Here is a 23,583-nt window from a genome sequence, read left to right as displayed (position 1 = left end):
AGTGCATTGTAGCAATGTGTAATGGTGCATCTTGGGCAATGGGTTGCATTCGTTCGCTCTTGACGGTATAGAAACACGTCGGTGGTACGCAAATGGACCTGCACATACTGCCGATCTATCGTTCAGCATGTACTAGCCATTGACATATTTTAGATATTACTTGCAGCTGACAGAATAAATTGAAAAAGCGAATCCATAGACTGATATCTCTAGATTACATGTTCATTTTGTTCACAAAATGTGACAAACGCCGTCGATAAGGCGATGAAAGGATTGACATTGGCCATGATCGAGGAAGTTGTAAGCAATTGAGCGCTAGCTCTCCAGCTGAACAGCAGCGTGCTAGTACAAGATCCTCATCCTGAATTCAACCGCTGCACCCAGATATCCTGTTGCTGCAACATAAGAATGCTGTATAATGTATCACCGTAAACGTCACACGCTAGTAAGCATGAGTGTAGCATGGGCGACAAGCCCACTGATTTTGCAAGACAGAACAGCAATCATGCTCTACTATATGTGCTTAAAGCCATTGAATTCACAGATTATCTTTCTAATATAAAAAAATAGCAGTATACTTTCCATAAATTTCTACCCATTAACTGATTCCCGCTACAAAACAAATTTCCAGTTCAGCTGTTGGTCTGCCTACACCGTACAATTTTTTTTTATACACCGAAAAGTCAAGCATTCTTTCCTTTCAAACCTGCCAATGTCAGTAGCAGAAGCACCGCGCGCTGGGTTCGCCGGAACTCCACTACCACCGGGATGGACTGAACATCGTGCACCTACAGGACAACCATATTGGTATCATTCGTACACTGGAATGAGTAGCTGGACACCGCCGTTTAACGGACCAAGCGGGCCACCGACAATGGGTCGCCCTACACAACCATTCAGCTCTCCAATCCCACAGCAACGACCGCCGGAGAAGGAGAAGCCTGCTGAGCGGTACGTGTTTCATGATACGTAAAGTTACTCATCACCAGACTCTAACTTCCACATTACAGCAAAAAGATCACAGGTACTGAATGGCAACTGATCACAACCAACCGTGGTAACGAATTTTATTACCACAAAAAGACAAAAACATCAGTATGGGAAATGCCACAAGAACTTCAGGATGCTATTCGTGCTCTGAACGAAGAGAACAGTAAAAAGCGTAAGCTTGAAGAAGACGAGGAAAATGAAGATACAGAATCAAAGAAAGCGAACACCGAAGAGGAGGAACCCACAGAGTATATAGCGTTTCTATTACATCTTAACGCAAGCAGCATCACGTAATATTCTAACTGACACGTAAACTAGGTTTACTGAGGATGATGTATTGTGGCAGTTACAAGCTATGCAGGAAGAGCAGGAGGATGTGGAAATGGAGCAAGCAGGCGAGGCCGATGAAGCAAGTGATATGGAAGATAGATCAAGCGATGTAGGCGAACCTTTAGACGGTGGGAAAGATGGTGATGAAGTTCCAGATGAACAAGCAGTTGAAGCTTTTACGGTAAGCCTCGTGATATCTCACGTCGATCGCTTTCGCATTACCAACCTTGTTGACCAAATATCAGGAATTGTTGAGTGAAAGCAACATATCGCCTTTCGCAACATGGGAGATGGAGCTTCCAAAGATCATTGGTGACGCGAGATACAAAGGTAAGCAATGGCGAACTACCTAGTGTTGCTTTCGTCTGACATGGCCGTTAAATTTGGTTTGCAGCCATCAAATCATTGTCACGGAAGAAGGCTCTATTCGATAATTTCTGCAGAGTTTTAGTGCAGCAGAAGAAGAACAAGCAGCAAACTGAAAGCAAGAAGGTAAATTAGAAAAGGCATTAACAAATTTGAATAGCGCAATGATGATTGACCATGACGTCTTCAGCATGTTCCCACTCCGGAAGAAGCTTTCCAAGACTTGTTAGATCGGGAAGTCACACGGCATATGTACTGGAGTGATTTCAAGTACAAGTTCAAACGTGAAGCAGCATACATAGATTTCCTGGATAACAAGAAAAAGGAAAAAATGTTCAAAGAGCATATCAAGGAGGTAGAAAAGCGAAAGGAGCGATCAGCAGCTGCCGAGGATGACTACAACGATCTCTTGCGTGAAACGAGAGAAATCAATCCAAAGTCTCGATGGAGAGATATCAAGAGGGTTTTAGAGAAAGATGATAGATACCACGCCATACGGTCGTCTCATAAGCGAGAGGATTTGTTCCGCGACTACCTGGAAGATCTAGACAGAGACCGTCGGCGGCGATCGAGGACGCGGTCAAGAGAAAGGTAAGCGAACACGTTAATCTATTTGAGGGGTATACCGGTCCATGTAGAAATGTTCTAACACTCTTTCTTGTAGACGTTGATAATTTTGTGACGATCCAATCCAACCGCACCAAATTTTAATAAAAGTATGGTCAATTACAAAAAAAGCAGAGGGTAATTGTGGGGTATTTCTTAGCAAATGACAAACATCGGTCGACACACATAATGCAGGCTACCTTACGATAGACTACATTATCTATCACTAAACGATTATATTAGTTGAAAGCCGTCCTCTGTTTCAAAGTGTTCCAGTTCACTGAAAAGTTCATCTAATGGTATATTAGTCTTAGTGGTTGACGTGGAAGTGCTCTGTTCGGTATCTTTCTTGCTTGAGGAGCCCAAGCTGGCAGAATCCAATAGATCAATAAGATCTTCGCTAGCAGCTGAAGGAGCCATGGATGGAGAGCTTCTGGCACTTGAAGGAGAGTTGGTGACTTGAGAAACGGAAGGCGATAATGATGGAGACTGAGACTTTATGCTTAGAGCAGGCTTGCGAGATGCCAGAGTTTGGCCACTAGCAAATAGATGATTAAAGATTTCTCGTCCAAGGCTCTTTTGGCTATCGACCAACGCCTTCTTGAGTGTAAAGCTCTCTGGAAAGTTACTGGAGAAGAAAATCTCCAAAGTTTCGTCTGTGAGCACTACCATTCGGAAAGACGGTAAACTGAGCTCCAATGCATCTGCGCCGTTCAACATCACATCCAAATGCATCATAAGTGTCTCCAATGGTGTATCATCCGCCAAGGTGTATTTTGCTACTCGTTCTGATCGTTTGTCTTCCGAAGTTTCCTGTCCACTGACAATTTCGTACTGCTCATACGCGTTAAGGAGTAACGACGTTATGCTGCTTAAATGCTGGGAATCGAGGATTTGCATAATGTGGTAGAGACAAAGCAGCTCTTTTGACATTTCCAGTAAATCCTTGATGCTGAGAGTGCCGTCATTATCAGAATCGTATAGGTTGAAAAATAGGTCTATTATGCTCATGATGCCCTACAAGAACGAGATGTTATGATGGCTGCACTGAAAAATGATGATTCACGAATCACCAAACTTACACCATGGAATACGTCGCTAAGACCCAGCACAGCATCTTGCAGTGATACGCCTTCCTTGCTGCGATCGAAATGAACATATAATCTATGCACAAAGCTTTTCTCCATGGCAATAATCTCGCTGCTGTTGTTAGCGCCTGGTCGGAACCCTTTATCCACCCAAGTGGTTATGCTGGCCAAGAAGCGTCTAAATGTTGGCTCGTCCATGGTAGTGTCACTCTTGTCTCCCTTCTTCTCAGTGTAGTACAGTGCACCAAAGAACTTGTCGTAAATGTCGGATACCTCATCTTTGGAGAAATGCGCTGTATCCTGAAGATTTCGGATACCTGTTCGTTTAGCAAAAGACTCAACGCCTGCTATCACCTTCAGCTTGTGAGTACGTCGCAAGTCCATCACCATCTCGTCTGTGACAAGAGAAAATTCTCGGTACTAAAAAACCATTCATATCAGTATATGATAGTCTATGGGTTAAAAATCAATACTTTGCTAAGGCAAGTACTTACTGCGGTTCTCATGAGAATAGTAAAGTTCTGGAAGCGATTGACAAATTTTGTAATATGGGTAAGCAATGTTCAGACTAAACAGGTTAAAGTATGTACAAAAGACTCACAGTAATCTTGCTACGCGACTTGGTTCTGAGTTTATGTCTCACGGGCTGATCCAGTGTGGTGAAATAGCTCTTCAGAATATCGAAAAATTGACCATCGTCTGTAGTCTTCAATAATTCATCCCCATTGACCTTCAGAATGGCTGCAGAGTATAAGTTAGTCATGTAACCTCCTGACTATATGCAATTGTTATTATCCTCACCAAGTCTAAATGAAAGTATTCAGGATTAGTAACATGTACAGCTTGAATCTGTTCCATATCGCTATGGTTTAGAGGAGTTATAACGTACCCAATCTGGAATAGAATCCTGGGTCCTTCCATAAAGAAACAATCCAGCACTCTAAAGGCATATAAGAGAGGCATGGAATTGACGAAAAGACTTAAAAACCAGGGCAGGCAAGCAATGGACAGTTGGACGTCAATCTTCTTGATATGACTATCTAGTATGGGCATAGTTTTCGCCACCAAGTGCTCAAAGATAATTTGATCGAGCATTGCACCATACATTGAAGTACTAAACCCAAGCGCTGTTAAAGCGATGGAGCTCCATGACATGCTTCTGAACGGCTCATAACATACCTGTAATACCCGGGACAAAAGTTATCAACGAGTGTCGTTAAGGTCCAGAAAGCTTGCTCTTCGCTCATATAGCTATATAAATTTCACATTAGAATCTGCATACATATCCAGTCAAGTCATTCAAAGATCATACATCAGTAACGCGGAACAAACGATGTTCATAGCTTGACAGTAGCCCAGCGCTGGGTTCTTCCATGAATAAGCGGTTAATACACGCCGCAACTTATTAATCCCATCTTCGCTCTGATAGGCGGCATATTCAGGTAAAGACCTATTGAGATCTTTCTCGATTTCTTCAGTCGACTGTGAGGTTTCGCCTTCGTATTCCTTCAGTATACGTTCGTATTCGCCTGGATTGTAGAACCTAAGGTAAGCGGAGCCAGCACACATTTCCCATACTTCTCCTCGAAGCGTGTTTGGTAGTCCAATACGAACAAGTTTGCCAAATGTCGGTAACCGAATCATCGTCAGGTTACGACCATTGCCTATAACAAGGATGAAAGATTGTTCAGAAGCTGGGGCAGCACAATTCTCTTTAGTTTGCTGGACTAATAACCTTCAAAATACTGCTTCCACATGCCCATTTTGTCTCTATCCTGCAGTTCTCGAACATCTCCTGGGAAGCCAAACTGTAGTCCTAATCCACCCCTGAGCGGACCGTTGTCGTCTGTAGGCCATGCACTGCTTTGCTTCAACAAGAATTCGGACCAACATGTCGCTAGGAAAGGTTTTAGTCGTTTCATCAAATCTACCTGATCCTTCAAGTTTGTTTTCAACGTGCTGCAAAATTGTTCACATTCAACCTTCTCTGCCTACAGTGATGTAAAAGTAAGTTATTCTTTCACGGGGATCCCGTTGTCAACCCCCCCTCTCTTACCTGAAGATCGAAAATTATTTCCATTTTGTGCCAGGTAGTGAGAGAAAGCGAATATGCGTAAGATCCGCTGTTCAAGCGCTCAACTCGTCGTACGGTAAACAGTGGCATAACAAACCAGCAGGCGGGTGAGTTTTGCTGAGGTGCTGGCTGGCGATCTGCAGATTCAAAAGCAACGAAACTATCCGACAGATATACAGTGCCTTGATAAACGTCGGTTTTGCGTCCTTCTCTTTCGTTTGGCCGTATGCATAATACATTGACCGTCTCATGCAAAGTTTCAGTCAGAGGTAGTCTGAACTGCTTTGCAAAGGCCTCGTTTCGCTTTTGAGTCTCCATCTTTATTCGAAGCGGTGCGGTCAAGAGGGATTCTGACGTGGTGGTGGCACTTTTGGAAGGTGCTGGGCTGCCTGGTGCATTTCCTGACAAGTGTGGCGAAGAAGGCGTACCTGGAGCACGAGTGCCAGTGTTTGTTAACAACCTTTCAATGGCCAACCCGGTTAGCTGCACCAGAACATCGTATGTCTAAAACAAGAGGGCAATTAATTTACTGTCATGCTGAGGGCTTTCGCCAGAGTGACATACCTCATCTCGCCTGAACAAGTTCGTGAAATGATGCTGCTCAACAAAAGCCGAGGATGGGTGGGGGAGGATTTGCAATCAATATCAAATTTCTTCGGATAAACATATGCACCAAGACCCAAAACGGTACCTCCTGCTTATCTTTGGTTGCTATTAACAAAGAATCGGAGAACATGTTTCGCTTGGACTTTTCCTTTTTCATATCTTGAATATCCTTTAACTCAACCAACACCTTGGTCTCCACTCCAAGCAGAAAGGAATAGAAGCCCAAGTAGTTCTCACTGATATAGAGCCAACCTTGCCGACCATTATAGGCACAGGAATAATCTATAAATAAATAGCCGCAATTGATCGAGATTAGAGTCAAATAGGCCGAAGAAGCGATCAATGCCCATCTTTCTTAGGAGAACATACAGCTCACAAGTCTTTCAGTGGGTGGTATATCGAAGTTTTGGCGAAAGCTGCGGGATGCGTTACGGACTTTCTCATCGGCTGACGTCTCATCTCCTCCTGCGTCTAGAAAAAGTAGACTGAGTACACTTCCTACTATCTCGAACTATCATCCAATATCATACCAATGTGGGTTACTATATGTTGTATTTTGGAAGCTACCCATTCTTCTTTATCGTAGGGGTCATCGACGTGGTCCAGTTGCGGTATCATTTTCTCCACAATCCAATTCCATGCATTTTCAATAACACTTTCAGTTTCGGCCGTTGCAAGCAGCAAACACGTAGTATTAACTTCTCTTTGAAACAATATTCGGTATGGTGGTTGGTTTGTGTCAAATCTAACATTGGTGAAGCGATAAGTTTCGACTGTGCAACAAAGAAGCATAGTGAGTCTTGAAGACAGCGAGGCTTACACATTGGCAATGGTTCTCAGTACGTTCTTGAACAGAGGTGCTCCGGAAGTTGTTGACTTTTGTAGTATAAAGTTCTCATTTTGTCTCATGGTCGACCAGAATGGGTTGAGAGACATATCAGTCGGCGTTGGTAAGGTGAAGACCTTTGCAGGAAAGTAAAGTTAACAAGCGTTCCAACGTGAGAATCGGTTTCGGAAGCTATGCAACCGCGAAGGGGAATCTTACATTCCGAGGAGGATCTGACAATGGATTGTTTGCCATTGGGAAAGTTGTTTCCAGTCAAGGGCAAAAAAGCAGCTGGTACTTTTAAACAGACGTGTCCACCCCCGCCCGCTCAACCCAATTTTCTAATTTTACCGCTTGATTGAGGAGCTTGGCCAATAAACATACCACCTGTTTCGGAAAACTTCCCTTACTTTTCTTTGTGGATTCCATTTGATGAAAGAAGTGAGTGCTGGTCTCTTCCTTATTTTCGAATGGCCAATATCTTTGAGTAAATAAAGAAAGGCTTAATGGTGTCGATATTGAACTTCACTGCGATTCTACCACCTATTACAGAATTGATCGATGGCATTCTGTTCTATGGATGTGCACACATTCTTTTTCGCGTGTAAATGATGAATTTATGAGGAAAGAGTCATCTTTTAAGGAGAGAGATAAAGCATAACTTCATTGACCCCAGAAAATAATAGGCGCCAACTGTAAATTTACCCGCCGAATTTTTTATTATTTTGTCAGTCCAACATATTGGCAAGCCAAAACGCTCTTCCTCATATCACTGCACACCAAGCCAGCCAGCTTCTCACTTACTCAACGTTACTTACAACAGTATAGAGAGCTGACATTGAGCTGCGCTTGGTACTAATTCTTTGGCAGAATGGGTACCATGGGCAAGAATTCCAATGAGAGCCGTGGTGTTGATGATGAATCCACAAAAGTAAAGAATGCCAAGTCTCCAACACAGACGTACAGCCTCTTCCGTATTCCGTCTTCTACTTCAAAGTCTCCTTCTTCTCCACGTCCTTCTGGCGTTAAAAGTCAAAAAGAGGAAAGAAAGCAAGACATGCCAACGTACCTTGCCGCCCCTGAAGTCAAACAAGGTCTCACTTTACCTGAAAAGGAGTTACCATCAACCTTGTCTCCATCTGCAACCATCAGAGATCTTTACTATCAGTCTCAAAAGTTGCAAGAAGACCATTCTGAAACGGTGCGACCTTCTTATCAAACGCAACAAGAAATAGTAGCCAAGAACAATGGCCACCAACGCAAATACGATGACAATTCCTCCATATACGACCTCTCATCTCATATTGGTGATGAGGACGACGATGAGGACGATGAAAATGACTTTATCTACCGTTCTACCGCAACGTTCATGCAATTCAAGGAGGCAACGCCTAGTTTGTACAGTCTAAGTGATGCTGGCTCAGTGTTTTCCTTGAGAACCATATACAATGACAATGACGAGGGTAAAGCTGTTCCTCCGCCATCTTCAACATTGGGAAACACAGACCGCTCCAGAGTGGAAGAGATGCGTGCCGTCTCACCTATTCCGTCGCGATCGTCCAATATCATTGCTAAAAGAGCGCTCGAACCCAAAATTGTCATCCATCACAAGGAAGAACCACGTCCACTTAGCACCAGTAGTAGTAGCAATATTTTGTCAAGGTTTTCCAAATCCACAGCGCCAGCTCGTGCAAAGTTATTCAACACCGCCCCTCGTACAAGTAATGTCGGTGATGAAATGCTTTCATTCCCTAGTCTGCTCACTAATATCCATTCGTTCTTATAGATCATTTGCGAGCCGGCTCCGCTTCGTTAACCGTTCCTTCTAAACATTCATCTGAAAACTTACGACAGCATATTCCACGCCCTCGTGTGATTTCCGATCATAGTTTGGAGCTAGCAAGGCTTAAAGAACATCATGCCAAGCATCTTCAGCATTCTAAACCTAAAGATCAAGTCCCGCTTGTATATCCAGCATTGCTCTCCAAAGTGGCTATGGCGTTCAAGGAGAGGGTAAGCCTTGGTACAAAGGTGAAAGATGGAATTGAATATGCGGAAGCTTTCGATGGTACGGAAGCTGTGGATAAGATAGCCTATATCATCAAAACGTCCGACCGCAATTTGGCTGTTTTGCTTGGCAGAGCCTTGGACGCACAAAAGTTCTTTCACGATGTTAATTACGAACGTCGTTTACGAGATGAGGTGTTTGAAGTGTATCAATTCAAGGAAGTGATTTCCACACCTCTACCTGAAGACGCGGCAGGAGCAGATACTCCTAACGATGATGACGATTCTTTGATGGATAAATCAGAACCCGGAGACCGTGCCACGCCGTCCGATATGGATGCCGAACTACCGACTGGCGTATTTACACTATTGACAGAGTGCTATTCCCCGACTTGTACGCCGGACAAACTTTGTTATAGTATAGCGTGCCCTCGCCGCCTTGAACAACAAGCAAGAGCCAATCTATCTCTGAGTTCCAGTCTAGAACGGTCTATCTCGAAATCGTCTGTGCCTGAAGAGGATGAGCGTCTGTGGATTAACACTGTGAGCAAAGATGTCGTTAAGACCATCAGCAAACAAGAACGTAGACGCCAAGAGACCATCTTCGAGCTTATGTACACAGAAAAGGATTTTGTGCAAGATCTGGAGTATTTAGAAGATTTTTGGATCAAGCCACTCCTGGCGTCCGATATTTGCGAGACACCTTACCGAGAACAATTTGTAGAAGAAGTATTCTGGAATATTACCGATGTTCACCGTGTCAACAGCGCTTTATTGGCCGATTTGGAGAAAAGACAAGCTGAAAACCCTGTGGTCGATCGCATTGGCGATATTTTGTTATCACACGTTGATAAGTTTGAACCTTTTGTTCAATATGGTGCTCACCAGGTGTTTGGAAAATTCGCTTTTGAGTCGGAAAAATCAAAGAACGCAGGATTTGCAGCGTTTGTCAACATGGTCGAACGCCAAAAGGAATCTCGAAAGTTGGAGTTGAATGGTTATCTCACAAAGCCAACCACACGATTGGGACGTTATAACCTGTTACTCAATGAAGTCTTGAAGCACACTCCTGAGGATCATCCAGATAGTATTGCCATTCCCAAAGCTATCGCCATCATCAAGACGTATTTGAGCAAGGTCAATGCTGAGACGGGTAAAGCAGAAAATAAATTCAACCTGATGCTTCTCAAGGAAAGGTTGGTGAGCAAGGACGCTACTCAATATGTAAGTTACTCCAATGGGGTTTGTGTTTTCTGATGCTAGACCGTACTAATCTATTTATCACTTAGAACTTGGAGTTGGACGATGAACACCGCCAGCTTATTTCAAAGGGACAATTGAAAAAGAAGGGAACTGGCTCCGAATCCTCTGACTTGCATGTCTTCTTACTAGATCGCTACCTACTTATTGTGAAACAAAAGTACATGCAGAAGGCTGAAAAATACAAACTTTATAGACCAGTAAGTACCTGATTGACTATGGCATTCATGTCTATAGAAGTGGTAGCTAACATCTGCAAATAGCCGATTCCTCTTCAATTATTATCGGTTTCGTTACCTGACGTAGCGACAAAACGTGTGAGCTCCATTTTACCATCAACTGGAACTGGACGTCTAGCTGGAGCTATCAAAAGTCAATCAACGTCGGACTTGGCATCCATGGCGATGAAGGCTAGTTATCCGATTGTTTTCTTACATCTTGGACGTGAAGGTGCTGCTCCCGTCACCTTGTACTGCTCGACCTCCGCTAGTCGGCGCCAACTGGTCGACAAAATCGAAAAACAAAGACAAACCCTCACACAAGAGCAAATCGTATTCCGTCTGGTGAATATCAATAGCAAGTATTTCAGCGGACTGAACCGAGTGCGATGTGTGTCCATCTTATGTAAGTGATATGGCTGTTTTCTTTATTGGTATGCATATGCGAACAACCGGCTGTTGGTTCCATAGTATCTGACTTTTCTTGTTTACTCAACCAGCCGACCGTACGCTAGTCTATGGTGCTGATCAAGGTGTGTATGTACAGCGCAGTCAAGCAAAGGGACCGCCTATGCGAGCAATTGCTCTGGACAGGGTATCGCAAATTCACATTTTGGAGGAGTCCCGTTTAATTCTTGTCCTCTCGGACAAGACATTGTATACATATTCAATTGATGCTATCATGGCTGGCGACACAGCACCCAAGCGTGGACGCCGCGTGAGTAAGCATGTATCATTCTTCAAAGTTGGTTTCTCTATCGATAGAACGCTGGTGTGCGTGGTTAAAAGTAGTGCCATTACATCCACTATTCGAACGCTGGAACCTGTAGCCACCAATGACCTCAAGAAGAGCAAATCCAACTTTGGCCGATTGATTAGAGGATCAAGTGAAGCTCTGAAGATTTATAAGGACCTGTATATTCCTGGCGAAGCGACGTCACTTCACATCTTTCGATCCAACATTTGTGTTGGCTGTGACCGAGGATTTGAGATGGTCAACCTTGCCAGCATGCGGAACCAAAGTGAGTTGTAGACTACTGGATGACTGAAGAGTGGGGGTTATTTCAGTTCTAATCTCTTTTTGTTCCTTCAAGGTGTATTGGATCCATCGGATGAAGCTCTTTCTTTTGTCTTCCAGAGAGAAAATATCAAACCTATATCTATGTTCAAGCTTCAAGATGGCGAATTTTTGCTTTGCTATAACCGTAAGTGAAAAATGTACCATACTAGACTCCTTCGTATACACATCAATCAATCTTTTTTTTTTATCCCTCGGCCAGAAATTGCGTTCTACGTGGACAAGAAAGGAAAACGAGCAAGACAGAATTGGATGGTGGAATGGGAAGGTCACCCGTTATCATTTGCGCTTCGATATCCTTACCTTGTTGCTTTTGATACCACGTTCATTGAAGTTCGACATGTAGAAACCGTACGTGCCTTTCCATATGTATTGCACCAGCGTCCTTGTCCGTTTAGACTAATCTGCTCGTTTCATAGGGAACACTCCTTCAAGTTATTCCTGGGGCCAATATTAGATGTCTCAACCCAGAGTCAACCGGACCAATACACTGTGTCAGTGATAGCAACGGGAGCGTGGAATCGATCTTTGAACTTGAGTTGGAAGTGAAAATTGAAGAGACGAAATAACAGGCATACATGGTCCAGCATTATGTGTTTTTGAACTCTCAATCATCCCACCCCTCCTCCCCCTTTAAAAAGAAAATACCCAAATCATACCATTGGTTGGCACAACCTGTAGCCTACTCTACTCTGTGACAACACTGTTTTTTGATATCTTTTGTAATATCTTTATGGAAAACAATGAGAAGAATGTTATTTGTACAATAAAAAGTTGGGAATTGGCCGATTGGCTGATCATTGATAGAATCCTGCATGGAGTATCATGTTGTATACCAGCTAAAATTGGGTTGGAGAGTTTTGATTATTTCGGGATATAGAAAAAAGTGTTGGGAGTGTGAGAGTAGTGTTAGTGTTTATGATTGAGCAGGCGAATGGGCCATCTAGCAAAGGGTATACGTTCAGCGACCGCTAACATTTGGTGCACGTGGATCTAATACCAGCTGAAATATGGTCTGATAATCTGGTTTGAAGGGGTGGGCCATACACCCATGAATAGCTGGTGATGCAGATGCTTCGCTATAATGAAGACAACGATTAAAGCTGCCTTGAATGATTTGTATCAGGTTGCCCTAATAAGATCAACGAGTAAGTAAAACTGGAGCCTTCATTCTTCCAGCCTTGTCTGTAAACTTACCGTTTCCGAGTTGCGAATCTCGATGAAGTTAGGGTCGAACCCTACGACATACGAGTGATACAATATCACTTCTTGTGGTGTTCCTTCCCATCTGATTTGTATGGGGTCACTGTATCGAAATGGTGTTATAGATAGAACATGTCAGAGAAAAGGAGCCAATGGTTTAAGTTTACCTTCTACCACCACCAGCTGCCAAGTAACCGTGGTTGTTGACATAAAAAGCGAAGTCATCGTAACAGAGAAGGAATTTGGAATTGGTACGGAACATCGATAATGGTTGAAGCTGTTCGGCCTTTGCTGACAAGAAGTTGAATTGACTATCTGAGAGATCGGGTAGATTTCTGTTCATATTCAAGTTTTCCAAGTCCACAATTTCGAACCCTTTATCACACACAACAATGAGCTTGGCCTTCAAAAATTGCACTGCAGTGGAGTTAGCTCCGACGTAGAATTCCTAGCAAATGGATGATATTAGACGAATGCTTCGAATGCAGAACCACCACTTTGAGAGGAATTTACTAACCTTATAAGTCTTGAACCACTCTGGATTCTTGCTGAGGAAACTACTACGGCCAGTCCTGAATTTGGTATTTTTTGGGTCTCGCAAGTCGCCACAGATGGGTTCGATGGCCTTGAACTGACTGTCCATTCCCTTTTTCTTCATGAACACGACCAAAGTCTTCCCATTACACGTTCCACAACTAAAATATGCCACATGTTGACCAAGTTTTTGGCATGTTCGTTCGTTGCTTTTGAAGCTTGGTGACCCGCAAAGGGAATCGATAGCGTAAGCTAGCAGTTGTTTATCTGAGTAAGCAATGCAGTTAGCAAAATAAACAAAGAAGGTCACGACGAAAGTAACAACAAGCTGTCTCACCTGCTAGCACGATTAGAACCCCCTGCTCTTCCAAATAGGCAAGCTGCGTGACATTTTGCAGAGACAGGACATGCCTGTAATCACCAGCATTGCCTTCAGTGCCGATCCAAACACCTTTGCTTGTTCCTATTGCCACCATTCTTCGACCTTGTGGGCCAGCTACATGTTCATTGATCATAAAAAATCAGCGATCATGCCATGGAGTCTGCTTGTTCATAAGTCAACTTACCGAACGGAGAGGAGCATAGCACTTTACCATAGTTCAGAGAAATACTGCTGTGCGATGAACCAGGGAAAGTGGTATCACTCAAGATACGAATGTCGAACACCTCTTGTGAAGCGTATTTGACTTCCCGTACTCGTTGGGCTTCTGTGATCTTCTCCTTCCAAGCTAATTTATCAGCCAAACAGTCAGCGGTTAAAACGTAGATGCCGCCATGGCGTCCAAGATGGACCAAAGCAAAAGTACTTGGGACTTGCAAAGCAGGTAGCATATTGGCATAAGATGTGGTTCCAGTTGAGCTTGTGGTGGCTGACTTCAAGCTAGAAAGCTCTGCCATCTCTTGCACCTTTAGCAAATTGAGAGGGATAGGTAATTTAGAGAGCCAAAACTCCTCTTCGCCTGACAGCGATTTCTTCACTTTGGTCATAATGACTGAGTGGTCGAAGAGGAAGACTCTAAGGTCAATGGTTTCCACACCGGTATGGCTACGTCTCGTTAAGTGACCTTCCATGAACAGACGCCGAGATGGATCGGTGAGCTGGAGCTGATCAATGATATTGGTATCGCCTCGCATACTATGTGCAATCTGAAGAACACGAACTCTTGCTTTCGTCATGGCGGTCTGAGCGTCCACTTTAGAAGCCGTAAGACGAATGACATCCAATACCTTGGTTATAGCCTGGTGATCTGGATGGCCCACTGGCGTCTTCTTCAATACCGAGTTGAGCAGTAGAGAATAGCGCTGTATTCTGGTGACGGGCAAAATCAAAAAATGTCGAAAGGGTAATTTTCGAACTTCAGCTTGCTTTTCCTTCTCACGTATAAAGTTGGTAAACAACAGATTGCTGGATGTCTCCCTTTTCACCATATACTCAGCCAAGACGACGTTGGGACCGTAGGTAAGGTAGGGCTGACAGAGCTTTTCAACATGGCGTAACAAGATATCTCCAATTTGATCAACAAACCCGGCTTCGTTTTGACCCTGGCAATGCTCTTGCCGATCACTCAAATCTCTGTAAAACTCCAAGTTGGCTTGTCGCACATCACGATAATTCAAGAACACTTCGTCAGTGAACTTCGATCGACGTTCAGATGGAATACATGGCGCAGTGGCCAGCGGAGTTGCGAAAAGCTAAGGGAAATTAAGGTTTAGCATGGTTTACAAGGAGTCAAAATTTAATGGGGAAAAAAAAATTACCTCATCCAACAAATTAAGATCACGAACGTAGTCTTCTTCAGTGTAAATAAGTTCATGGATGGCCTCTTGGCGCTTAATTTCAGGTTCTGGAGTGGCCAACAAAATCTCCCGAGGCACGTTGGCAGACCATGCTCTTGAAATCGTCTAAGTTTGAAATAAGCCACCAAACATTTCATTTGGGCTAATGTTGAAAAATGGTACTCACCGAGTCCACCGACGATGCCATGGACGACGCCAATGACATGTGGCGCTGCAAATTGCCAGCCGAGGACTTGACATAAACGACATTAGAACATCATCCATTTGAGGCCATCCGAAGCGACGTTCCCTTACCTGGACATTCACAGCCACTCCGATGTTTGGACACCGAGGTGCATAGCAACCTGTGCTACATGTGCTGACGTAGCAGTTGGTGATGGGAGTAAAGATGCCTTGAGGATACTGCTTCTCGGGGGAGGACGCTTCATCCAAGGTGTAGATTTCGCTGGATGAGTTGTAGATGGCGTTCTTTTTCAAGGATTTTTCTGCATAAGAAGTGGGAAAGAAAAGTGGCGGCTCTGCTTTCATCAAGGCGCGCGCCACTCGTAGACAGGCAGCATCTGAATACCCGTTTGGAATGAGCTGCTTGATGATCATCTATTAAAAAAAAAAAAAAAGTAAATACGAATGGGATGTTTGCTGTTGTGAACAGGTGAGTTTGCTCACTTACCACAGCCTCACTGCCAGTAAAGCTCTCTGGATATTCAATAGTGCAGAACAATTCTCTCATACCAGCCAGTTCTCGAACTCTGGCAACAAAGGCAGTAGCAAGTATCGATAGACAGGCCATGTTCTCGAAAGGAGGCTCATCAACTTCGATCTCAGGCACTTCATACTTGTCCGAATACAAGGATATTTCATGTCCGTTCATGTTGACCCTTTCCAGTCGTTGTGGCTGGGTTCGGATCTCTTTTAGGGCAGGTTCGGAAAAGGATACTTGCCAAGGTGCGGCATCGGCAGTCGATGGTGTTGGTGCAGGCGATATAGGTGGCGAGAACTGATAACTATAGGTCTTGTTGTATAAATGCGGTGGGGATAAAGGTGGCAAGAGGTCAGTGTGGTTGCCAAAATTTGGAGGTGAAGCCGAATTAATTTCATATTGATAGATTGTGTCCTCTTTTGGTATGTGATATACTGGCGATTGTTTAATAGGTGCCTGTGGAAAAAAAAGAAAATCATCGTCAGTTGCAACCTCTTCCGCGAGAAGATATACCCCAAATATAAAAAAATATATAAAAAAAAAATATAGTTGGGGCTAGCTAGTTGAAACCAGTATTGCGCATAATGTACCGCACTCCGACTACGCCTTCCTTACATTGGGATGCACCGGTAATGCATCGGATTCCAGTTCATCAATGAATGAATCTAGATGCTGGTAGATATCGTCCAGCTGTGAGGACGCATTATGTGGTCGTGTAGTAACGTCCTGCATAAGCAACGTAAAGAAGTGTGCAAAAGAAAGAAAATAGTTGTAGAAGAGGAAGAAAGATAATCAAACTGTCTGGCCTTGTGCCACACTGACCGAGCCCAAAAAAAGGCTTGAAAGTCACAACTTCTTTGCCTGGCTTTGCCTCTTTCGGTCCCTCATGATACATAAGCCTCTCGTAGGGCTTTGCCTGCTTTTGCAGACATTGGCTCCTGTCATTGCCTATTTGACCCATATTGAAATCACAAGCTGTGGAAAGGACGCAGTATGTCCCACTGTACCCGGTTACAGGACATTACCCGTCAATCTCAACCTAGGCACAGACATGGATTCCATTTATTTGCACTTGCGTAACGATCATACTACTGAGCCAATCACAGATGTCAAACTGGTCCAAACTCCAAATCCAGCCGATATCGAGGGATGGACTGTCATCAATGTCAACTTAAATCAGGATTCCCGACAACCCCAACACGTCGATTCAAACGCCATTTGGCTTTATTATACCAGGAATACAACTATCTCCAACCGCCCTGTGACAAGCATTGTTGTGAAACAAGGCAGTCATCCTGAGAGCGGCGTCGGCTTTAGACGCCTACCTATTGATTTAAATGCTGGCGTGGGCGGCGAACATTTGTATCTTTTTTACCATCAGGAAGGGCCGGTTGATGCCATCACGGCCATAACAGCAAAGTCATGCTTCTCCGACGATTGCTATATGGAGGTAAATGGCCTGAACATCGTTTTGGCGCAGCCTCCTGTCTATCAGGGCTCGCACATCTAGTTCGCGTTGGATATTCATGCCATTTATAATTTCTAGGGTTGGGAGCGGGTACCAAAGGATTTGAATGAAGGTGTTGTGGTTGGCTTTAGAGTGTACCTGTTCTACCAGCGCATAAAAGATCATCCTCCAGTGACAGAGTAAGATGGCAATTGATTTTTTTTTCCCATGAGGTTTCAACTTGGTTATCAATGACAATCCGCTATGGTTACAGTATAGTTATCATTGTCGATGATCAAACTCCGCCAGAAGGATATACCAAGGTGGATGTCGATCTTAATCGTGGTACTATACGTGGAGCTTCAATATATCTTTATTACAAAGTCAAGGAAGACGCCTCCGAAGAAGATAAAGCCACAGCAATTCAGGAGCTTGCTATTGAGTATGGAGATGCAGCTGTTACGCCATACAGTTGGAACAAAATAAGCGTTGACCTGAATTCGAAAGGTATTGGTTCATCTGAAGGATTTGGAGAGCCAACATTCCTTTTCTACAGACGTGCATATTCAGGTTTGGCAATTTTTGTAAACATGTCAGTCCCGCTATGCTGCCTGGTTAACAAATCCCCCAGTACCAGACAAAGTTGAGCCCCTTAAATTTCGGCCAGACGGTTCGTTCAAGATACTTCAGCTTGCTGATCTCCATTTTTCAAATAACCGCGGCAGTTGTAGAGACGTTTCACCCGATGTAAGCGGTTTGTTTTGATGACCTTCGAAGGTTAGCCTGCCAAGCACTAATGGATGATTTAGACACCATGTCAAGGTGATGCTACTACAATAACCACTATTGAACACTTGCTGAAATCTGAAAAGCCTGATCTTGTTGTCTTTACCGGTGATAATATAGATGGCACAGGAGGTATGTGGTTTGCCCCTATTTTAGATGAAACCATAATCTTTTTTTATTTTGTTTGGTGGCAAAGCTAATTTTAAGGAAACAGGTGTTAATGACGCTCGAGCTGCAACGTTGAAGTATTCTCAGCCTGTCATCGAGCAGAAAATCCCATGGGTAAGAACTCGACGCCAGCAGAAATTCGTTACAATGTCTTCATACTCATAGTGCTAAAAATTGTCTTAGGCAATGATATTCGGAAACCATGATGACGAGAATGATCTGACTAGGGAAGAATTGTTTGAGGTTGTGCGAAATATGCCGTACTCTGTTAGTGAAGAAGGCCCTATGGAGGTTTCTGGCATCGGCAATTATGCTTTGAAAATATGGAGCAATCAAAGGTATGTACGTGCACATAGTCAAACTTGCTTCAACAAGCGATATTAATTTTTCTCAGTCAAGCGGAAGATAAGCATGCATTCACCCTCTACTTTTTCGACTCTCATGCCTATGCAAATCCCGAGAAGACAGAATATGATATCATCAAACCTGACCAGCTACAGTGGTACCTCAATGTATCACAATCATTTGCAAAAGATGACCAAGCTCCCCCTAATGCCATCGCCTTCTTTCATATACCGATACCGGAATACGGTAACTTTGAAAAGGACAGTCGAAAGCGACCTATTCTTGGAGATCAACGTGAGACTGTTTCAAGCAGTAAAAAATCAGACGCCGGAGTGTTGGCTACTTTTTCGAAAGGTGCGTTGTAATCTGTTGTCGGTATCAGTGAAGAGTGACCATTGACACAAAAGATATATTTTGATTTTGGCTAGGTGGAGATATACGTGCGACCGGATGGTAAGTGCTATTGACAGGCGATTTCATTGAATTATTCTCTTATATTTAACCCTTCTCTTAATTAGTGGGCACGACCATGTAAATGACTATTGCCTGGATGTGGACGGTATCTCATTATGCTACGGTGGAGGCATAGGTGTGAATGGATATGGTGCTGGCCATCTCGGATGGCCGCGTCGAGCTCGTGTTTGGAAAATCGAGGACGAAGGCGCTACTATTCGAACATGGAAGAGGCTGGATGATGACAAATTATCAATGTTGCACTACCAAACTCTCTTCTGATGAACAGCCCCTAGATACTGTATATAATCGTAATCATTGCTTAAACCCTCATTTGCATTGAAATGCAATACACCATTTAACTTCACCTGCACTTCATTGAAATGCATTCCATGCCATATGATACCGCCATATCAATCGTCAAGACCAAACATATCAATACATTTATGTAATAAAAAAAAACATATTGAGAACGACATTAAATACAGGAAAAATTTCAGGCTCGAGGGTTTATGTTATTTACAATCGTAGTAGTCTCATTGAACCAGACCTGGTGTTTACAACCTCCTATCTGGTGAATCCTCACTATCTTTGACTATAGCAACCAGGACACTAATATCATCTGCCTTGCCGCCCTTCATCAAGATAAACAGGATTAGCTACATTGTATAAACTCTCTGCAGCTATATATCTGTAACGTACCTGGTAATAGAGACCTTCTTGGATAGCACGGCTCTGAAATGGACTATTCACATTTCGAGAATCTTCACTGATTGATTTGGCTCGTTTTGCTAGCGCATCTGAGATGGTCTGCGGCTCCAAGTTCACAATGCGTGGAGCCTTATTTCTACCTGAAGTTATAGTATGCGCAGCGACATGATGGCGTACAATGTCCAATATGTCCTCATCATATAAGTTGTCGAACAGACCGTCTGATGCCAAAATCACTATGTCTCCTTTCTCCACCGTAACGGAGAACCGCTAGTAGAGTGAACTGTCAGCAAAACGCCATGCTATATTATCACAGCCTTGGAACATCAGCCTACCTGAGCATCCGACGGACTGTCGGATGATCCAGTTCCTAACTGGACAGGAAAATTAAACGAATGTTGTTGCTCTTCGGTTCGAAAGATGTAATCGTTATGTCTTATTATGGATACTCCGCAGTCTCCAATGTTGGCGATTCGCAGTTCATTATTCCTCAATATCACTACACAGGCCGTTGAAGATCCCACAATACCCTTTCAAAACATAAATGAATGATATTAAAGATTCTGCACTACCAAAAGATATTCCCAAAGTTGTCAGCTTACCTCTTTTTCGGCGTCTTCCAAACAGTGTTCATAGCTCGTCTGTAAAACCTCTACTGGATCTGCTTTGTCGTAGTCGTAAAACGAAGGATCATCTATGTTGTCAAATCTCTCCAGCTCCAAATACGCATAGTGCATGAGTTTACGAGAATACAACGCAGGATTAGCACCTAAGCAAGCATTAGTCCGTTTGCATGATGTTGGTTGGAAATACAGCAAGCCCCCCTACCTGTAGTGCCAGTCCAACCTCCAACACCATCTGCGACTCCTAATGAATCGTATCTACGAAAGTAAGCATCTTCACCAACTTGTACGCTAGCATACTCTTCATCCTTGTCTGGAGAAACCACTCGCTTGCCAGACTTAGGGAACCCTGTTGCTGCGTGAGTGAAGATATAAGACGGTTTTGGTTTCTCCAAGCTCTTGTCTCCCAAATAATCAAACACTGAGAGCTGTAGTGGATCACCTTTTGACTGCTCCAGTTTGCTATTGGTTTGCACATGTCGTCGTCTGATTCCATTCATCGCTATTGATTGCTGTTGCGCATGGATTGACTTTGACAGGTGTTGCATAGTGTGAATCTGCGCCGTATCATTTGTTTGTGCGTTCAGGTGCTTGTAGTGTTGCGCAGGAAACACAGGCACAGCTGGAATGTTCAGTCGACTGGGGTATAGTATGGCTGGTGGCCTGAATGGATGCGCTAAAGCGCGGGAATGAAGTGACCGTGGTAAGTGGCCGGCGAACGACGCGTAGCCGCGCCGGCTTCCACTAGCTACACTTCCGCTCACATAATGTCTGTAGCGGGCAAGAAGAAGAGCTCGCAAGGATTTCTGGGCCATCCAGGTAGGGAATTGGCGAGATTTTAAGCTCATTAACTTCTTCTACTGTGAATGAGGCTGGAGTCTGCTGATTTCAACGTGGCTGGGCTTGATTTCACGTTTATTCCCATTTTTTCTTCATTTCCGTTTTTGCTGTCAAAAATTTATACGCCTAAGCATCTTCCAGCTTCTGCCGTATAACCCAATAGCATACCTTACATACACTGTTGTATTTCTAGCAGAATGAGCGATATTGCGTATGTCATTGAACGTTACACTAGTCCGGAGTACCCCAACAATTACGGAACATGTCCTTTTTCGTAAGCTTATAGCTCTCACGCTACGCCAGGTAATACGTAAGGACGCGAAATACGACTGCGGTGTATTATACTTGTTATGCTTTGCTGTTGGCAACTTAATTTCTTTCAGATCAGATGTATTATGCCTCCATTGTGGTAAGCTGACTTTTTGTCCACCAGGGGAAGGTGGGATGGTGTAGTCAAGGCACCATACTCGCATGTTGACGATGTTTCAAAGTATATCAATCATTTTATTACTGGCATTAAATGATTTGAAATAAATAGCTCATTCTGAAGAGCTCAGTTTACATGCAAAAGGAATAGAAGAGTGAGTAAGCGAAAGCGCCACCAACAATCGAAAGCCTAATTGAGGATCAAATGTTTACCTGTTTAAACAAAAAAATTTTGTTACCTTAAAAATACGGGCTTTTATCGTCACTTCAGCTTCCTTTACCAGCAAAAGGGATATTATCTTCACAAGAAGAAATAAAAAGATTGCGCTCCCGGGAAGGCTCGAACTTCCAACCTCCTGATTAACAGTCAGACGCGCTAGCCAATTGCGCCACGGAAGCTTAACTTGCTGTGGCTTAAGCCCGCTAATCCATCTCGATTTACAGCATATAGATCTAAGAAAACCTTGAATCTTTTAACACAAGGCGTTAGGAGGAGTTTATAAGTGGCTATTCTCACCCACAGTTTTTGTAGGAGATAGCTAAAAAATACTGCTTAAAGCATACCTCTCATGGATCCCATCGACCTCCTCACAAGTTTGTGACTACCTTCTGACATTACTTTGATACGTACGGTGTTAAAAAATGCGGTCTTTTTTTTCTTACCATCCATACACAATACTGTTTAGCTTGTGCTTGGAGCTCATACAATCTTCTTTCTGTTGGTTCTGAGAGGAGACAAAAATTCTCTTCATTCTTTTTAGCTGTACTTCGCATGACACCTAATACATAATGATATTTATGGCTGGCTCTTTGAACAATAAAGTAGGGACTTTTTGTCTCCTCGGTAAAATTTAGTTCAATTTTTCCTTGGCCACCTCTCAAGTCCTTTACACGTGACTCTTCGTGTGTGATCCGATTTGCTCGCTCACTCTCTTTTCCTTTTTATTTCTGTTCCGTTGAGCTCACTCTGCCGCCTAACCTTTGGTCAACGTTGCCTTACTTTATGCCTTTATCAACACTGCATTGAACAGTAGCGCCAAATTCTGTGACAAATGGACGATATTTAGTGTGCTCACAGCATTCCAGAAGAGTCTTATAGAAGACCTCAATATGGTCAGTGCAGACGTACGGTGAGGATATGCCTTAGGCATAATGCATATATGTATTGAACGATCTGATAGCCGAGAGTATCGATACACACGAAGTAAACATAAAAAGGTCGAAGTCGGCGGGTTCGATACTGATGCGGATATGGAAATATTAGTATTTAACTACTAATCACCCGGCAACACTACCTGCTCTTCTAACAAGTATTATCTACAGCTATGCTTCCTACAGCACCACATAGTGCAGCTTACGCGCTGGTGAGTGGTTACGACTGTAGATGGAAAGAGCATATTAGAGATCATTACCATGCAACTAGACTGCTAGCACTCAAAGCTGACTGCATGTTCTGTTTATGAAAAGACCTCTTTCTGAATACGAGATGCAAATAAACCGCAAGTCCGAGAGCAGCTGGCTTTTTTCTGTCTGCATATGGTGAGTCAATGGTTGATGGCTTTACAAAGCAGTGGCCTGACACTTGTGCATACTGTCTACATCATATCATATTTTAACAGGTCATTCGAGGATTTTATTGGATGAATGCGGATTTGTCAATTCATGTCGCTCTAATGAGCTATAATGAAAATAAAACATGCCCTAATTCGTATTTACGCACTCTGCGGCTCGAAACTTAGACGTTTTTTTGTCGATCTATTTGCTTGAGCTATCTAATATCATGCACTTAAGGTACTGCCTCGTCCTTTCATGTCATTACGGCGAGTCTCTCAAGACTTGAAAAAATCTAGCGACCTCGTATTTCAGATATAAACGCAATGCACAGAGGTTATAATGCTGCATTTACCGTTTCATTTGGTTCATATCATTCAAGAGCCTTATTTCAATGGCTTAACAAAATATAGATTGTATCTCAAAAAGATGCTTGATGCAGGTGTAATGGAAGCTGAGGAGGAAATTTCACTATCTTTGTAGGTGATATTGTTGTGCTTAGACCTAACTTCAATCCCGGTACAATAGGTGCTTCGTTTTACCAATCTTT

General features: G+C 43.3%; 6 protein-coding genes and 1 non-coding gene across 7 annotated transcripts; 3 read left to right on the top strand and 4 right to left on the bottom strand.

Moving 5' to 3' along the window:
• The first annotated feature begins 694 nt into the window (after nt 1-694).
• K450DRAFT_243780 (uncharacterized protein) lies at nt 695-2,342 on the top strand. Its single transcript, XM_051589479.1, has 6 exons — nt 695-951; nt 1,011-1,238; nt 1,309-1,501; nt 1,566-1,650; nt 1,715-1,812; nt 1,877-2,342. Exons 1-6 carry the CDS (start codon nt 713-715, stop codon nt 2,279-2,281), a joined length of 1,248 nt encoding a protein of 415 aa, XP_051444084.1. The 5' UTR covers nt 695-712; the 3' UTR covers nt 2,282-2,342.
• Nucleotide 2,343: 1 nt separating this feature from the next.
• K450DRAFT_243765 (uncharacterized protein) lies at nt 2,344-7,551 on the bottom strand. The gene is made up of 17 exons (XM_051589478.1): nt 7,297-7,551; nt 7,106-7,227; nt 6,881-7,023; nt 6,591-6,805; nt 6,430-6,531; nt 6,146-6,342; nt 6,019-6,051; nt 5,437-5,958; nt 5,116-5,371; nt 4,693-5,044; nt 4,560-4,631; nt 4,270-4,494; nt 4,195-4,198; nt 3,982-4,122; nt 3,875-3,901; nt 3,375-3,800; nt 2,344-3,309 (listed from the first exon to the last, which is right to left on the bottom strand). Exons 2-17 carry the CDS (start codon nt 7,139-7,141, stop codon nt 2,527-2,529), a joined length of 3,534 nt encoding a protein of 1,177 aa, XP_051444083.1. The 5' UTR covers nt 7,142-7,227; nt 7,297-7,551; the 3' UTR covers nt 2,344-2,526.
• On the top strand, nt 7,550-12,317 carry K450DRAFT_243755 (uncharacterized protein). Its single transcript, XM_051589477.1, has 8 exons — nt 7,550-8,607; nt 8,673-10,117; nt 10,183-10,353; nt 10,417-10,777; nt 10,872-11,393; nt 11,466-11,576; nt 11,652-11,800; nt 11,869-12,317. The coding sequence occupies exons 1-8, from the start codon at nt 7,758-7,760 to the stop codon at nt 12,016-12,018; spliced, it is 3,759 nt and encodes a 1,252-aa protein (XP_051444082.1). The 5' UTR covers nt 7,550-7,757; the 3' UTR covers nt 12,019-12,317.
• K450DRAFT_243751 (uncharacterized protein) lies at nt 12,205-16,472 on the bottom strand. The gene is made up of 11 exons (XM_051589476.1): nt 16,299-16,472; nt 15,654-16,139; nt 15,278-15,580; nt 15,150-15,215; nt 14,945-15,088; nt 13,753-14,878; nt 13,524-13,682; nt 13,170-13,453; nt 12,820-13,100; nt 12,647-12,755; nt 12,205-12,581 (listed from the first exon to the last, which is right to left on the bottom strand). Exons 1-11 carry the CDS (start codon nt 16,413-16,415, stop codon nt 12,411-12,413), a joined length of 3,246 nt encoding a protein of 1,081 aa, XP_051444081.1. The 5' UTR covers nt 16,416-16,472; the 3' UTR covers nt 12,205-12,410.
• A 74-nt stretch (nt 16,473-16,546) lies between these two features.
• On the top strand, nt 16,547-19,554 carry K450DRAFT_243735 (uncharacterized protein). Its single transcript, XM_051589475.1, has 10 exons — nt 16,547-17,133; nt 17,230-17,330; nt 17,405-17,700; nt 17,762-17,877; nt 17,940-18,048; nt 18,131-18,198; nt 18,268-18,422; nt 18,479-18,783; nt 18,858-18,882; nt 18,948-19,554. Exons 1-10 carry the CDS (start codon nt 16,570-16,572, stop codon nt 19,162-19,164), a joined length of 1,956 nt encoding a protein of 651 aa, XP_051444080.1. The 5' UTR covers nt 16,547-16,569; the 3' UTR covers nt 19,165-19,554.
• K450DRAFT_175552 (uncharacterized protein) lies at nt 19,440-20,716 on the bottom strand (the record flags this gene model as incomplete). The annotated part of the gene is made up of 6 exons (XM_051584219.1): nt 19,440-19,517; nt 19,585-19,722; nt 19,771-19,863; nt 19,929-20,123; nt 20,196-20,362; nt 20,422-20,716. 6 exons carry the CDS (start codon nt 20,714-20,716, stop codon nt 19,440-19,442), a joined length of 966 nt encoding a protein of 321 aa, XP_051444079.1.
• Nucleotides 20,717-21,807: 1,091 nt separating this feature from the next.
• K450DRAFT_t59 lies at nt 21,808-21,881 on the bottom strand. The gene has a single exon. It is a non-coding gene; the product is annotated as a tRNA-Asn (tRNA).
• Nucleotides 21,882-23,583: the final 1,702 nt, after the last annotated feature.

Source organism: Umbelopsis ramanniana (genome assembly GCF_025399195.1).
Source record: "Umbelopsis ramanniana AG unplaced genomic scaffold K450scaffold_32, whole genome shotgun sequence".
NCBI classification, from domain to species: domain Eukaryota; kingdom Fungi; phylum Mucoromycota; class Umbelopsidomycetes; order Umbelopsidales; family Umbelopsidaceae; genus Umbelopsis; species Umbelopsis ramanniana.
This window is presented reverse-complemented; position numbering and strand designations above follow the sequence as displayed.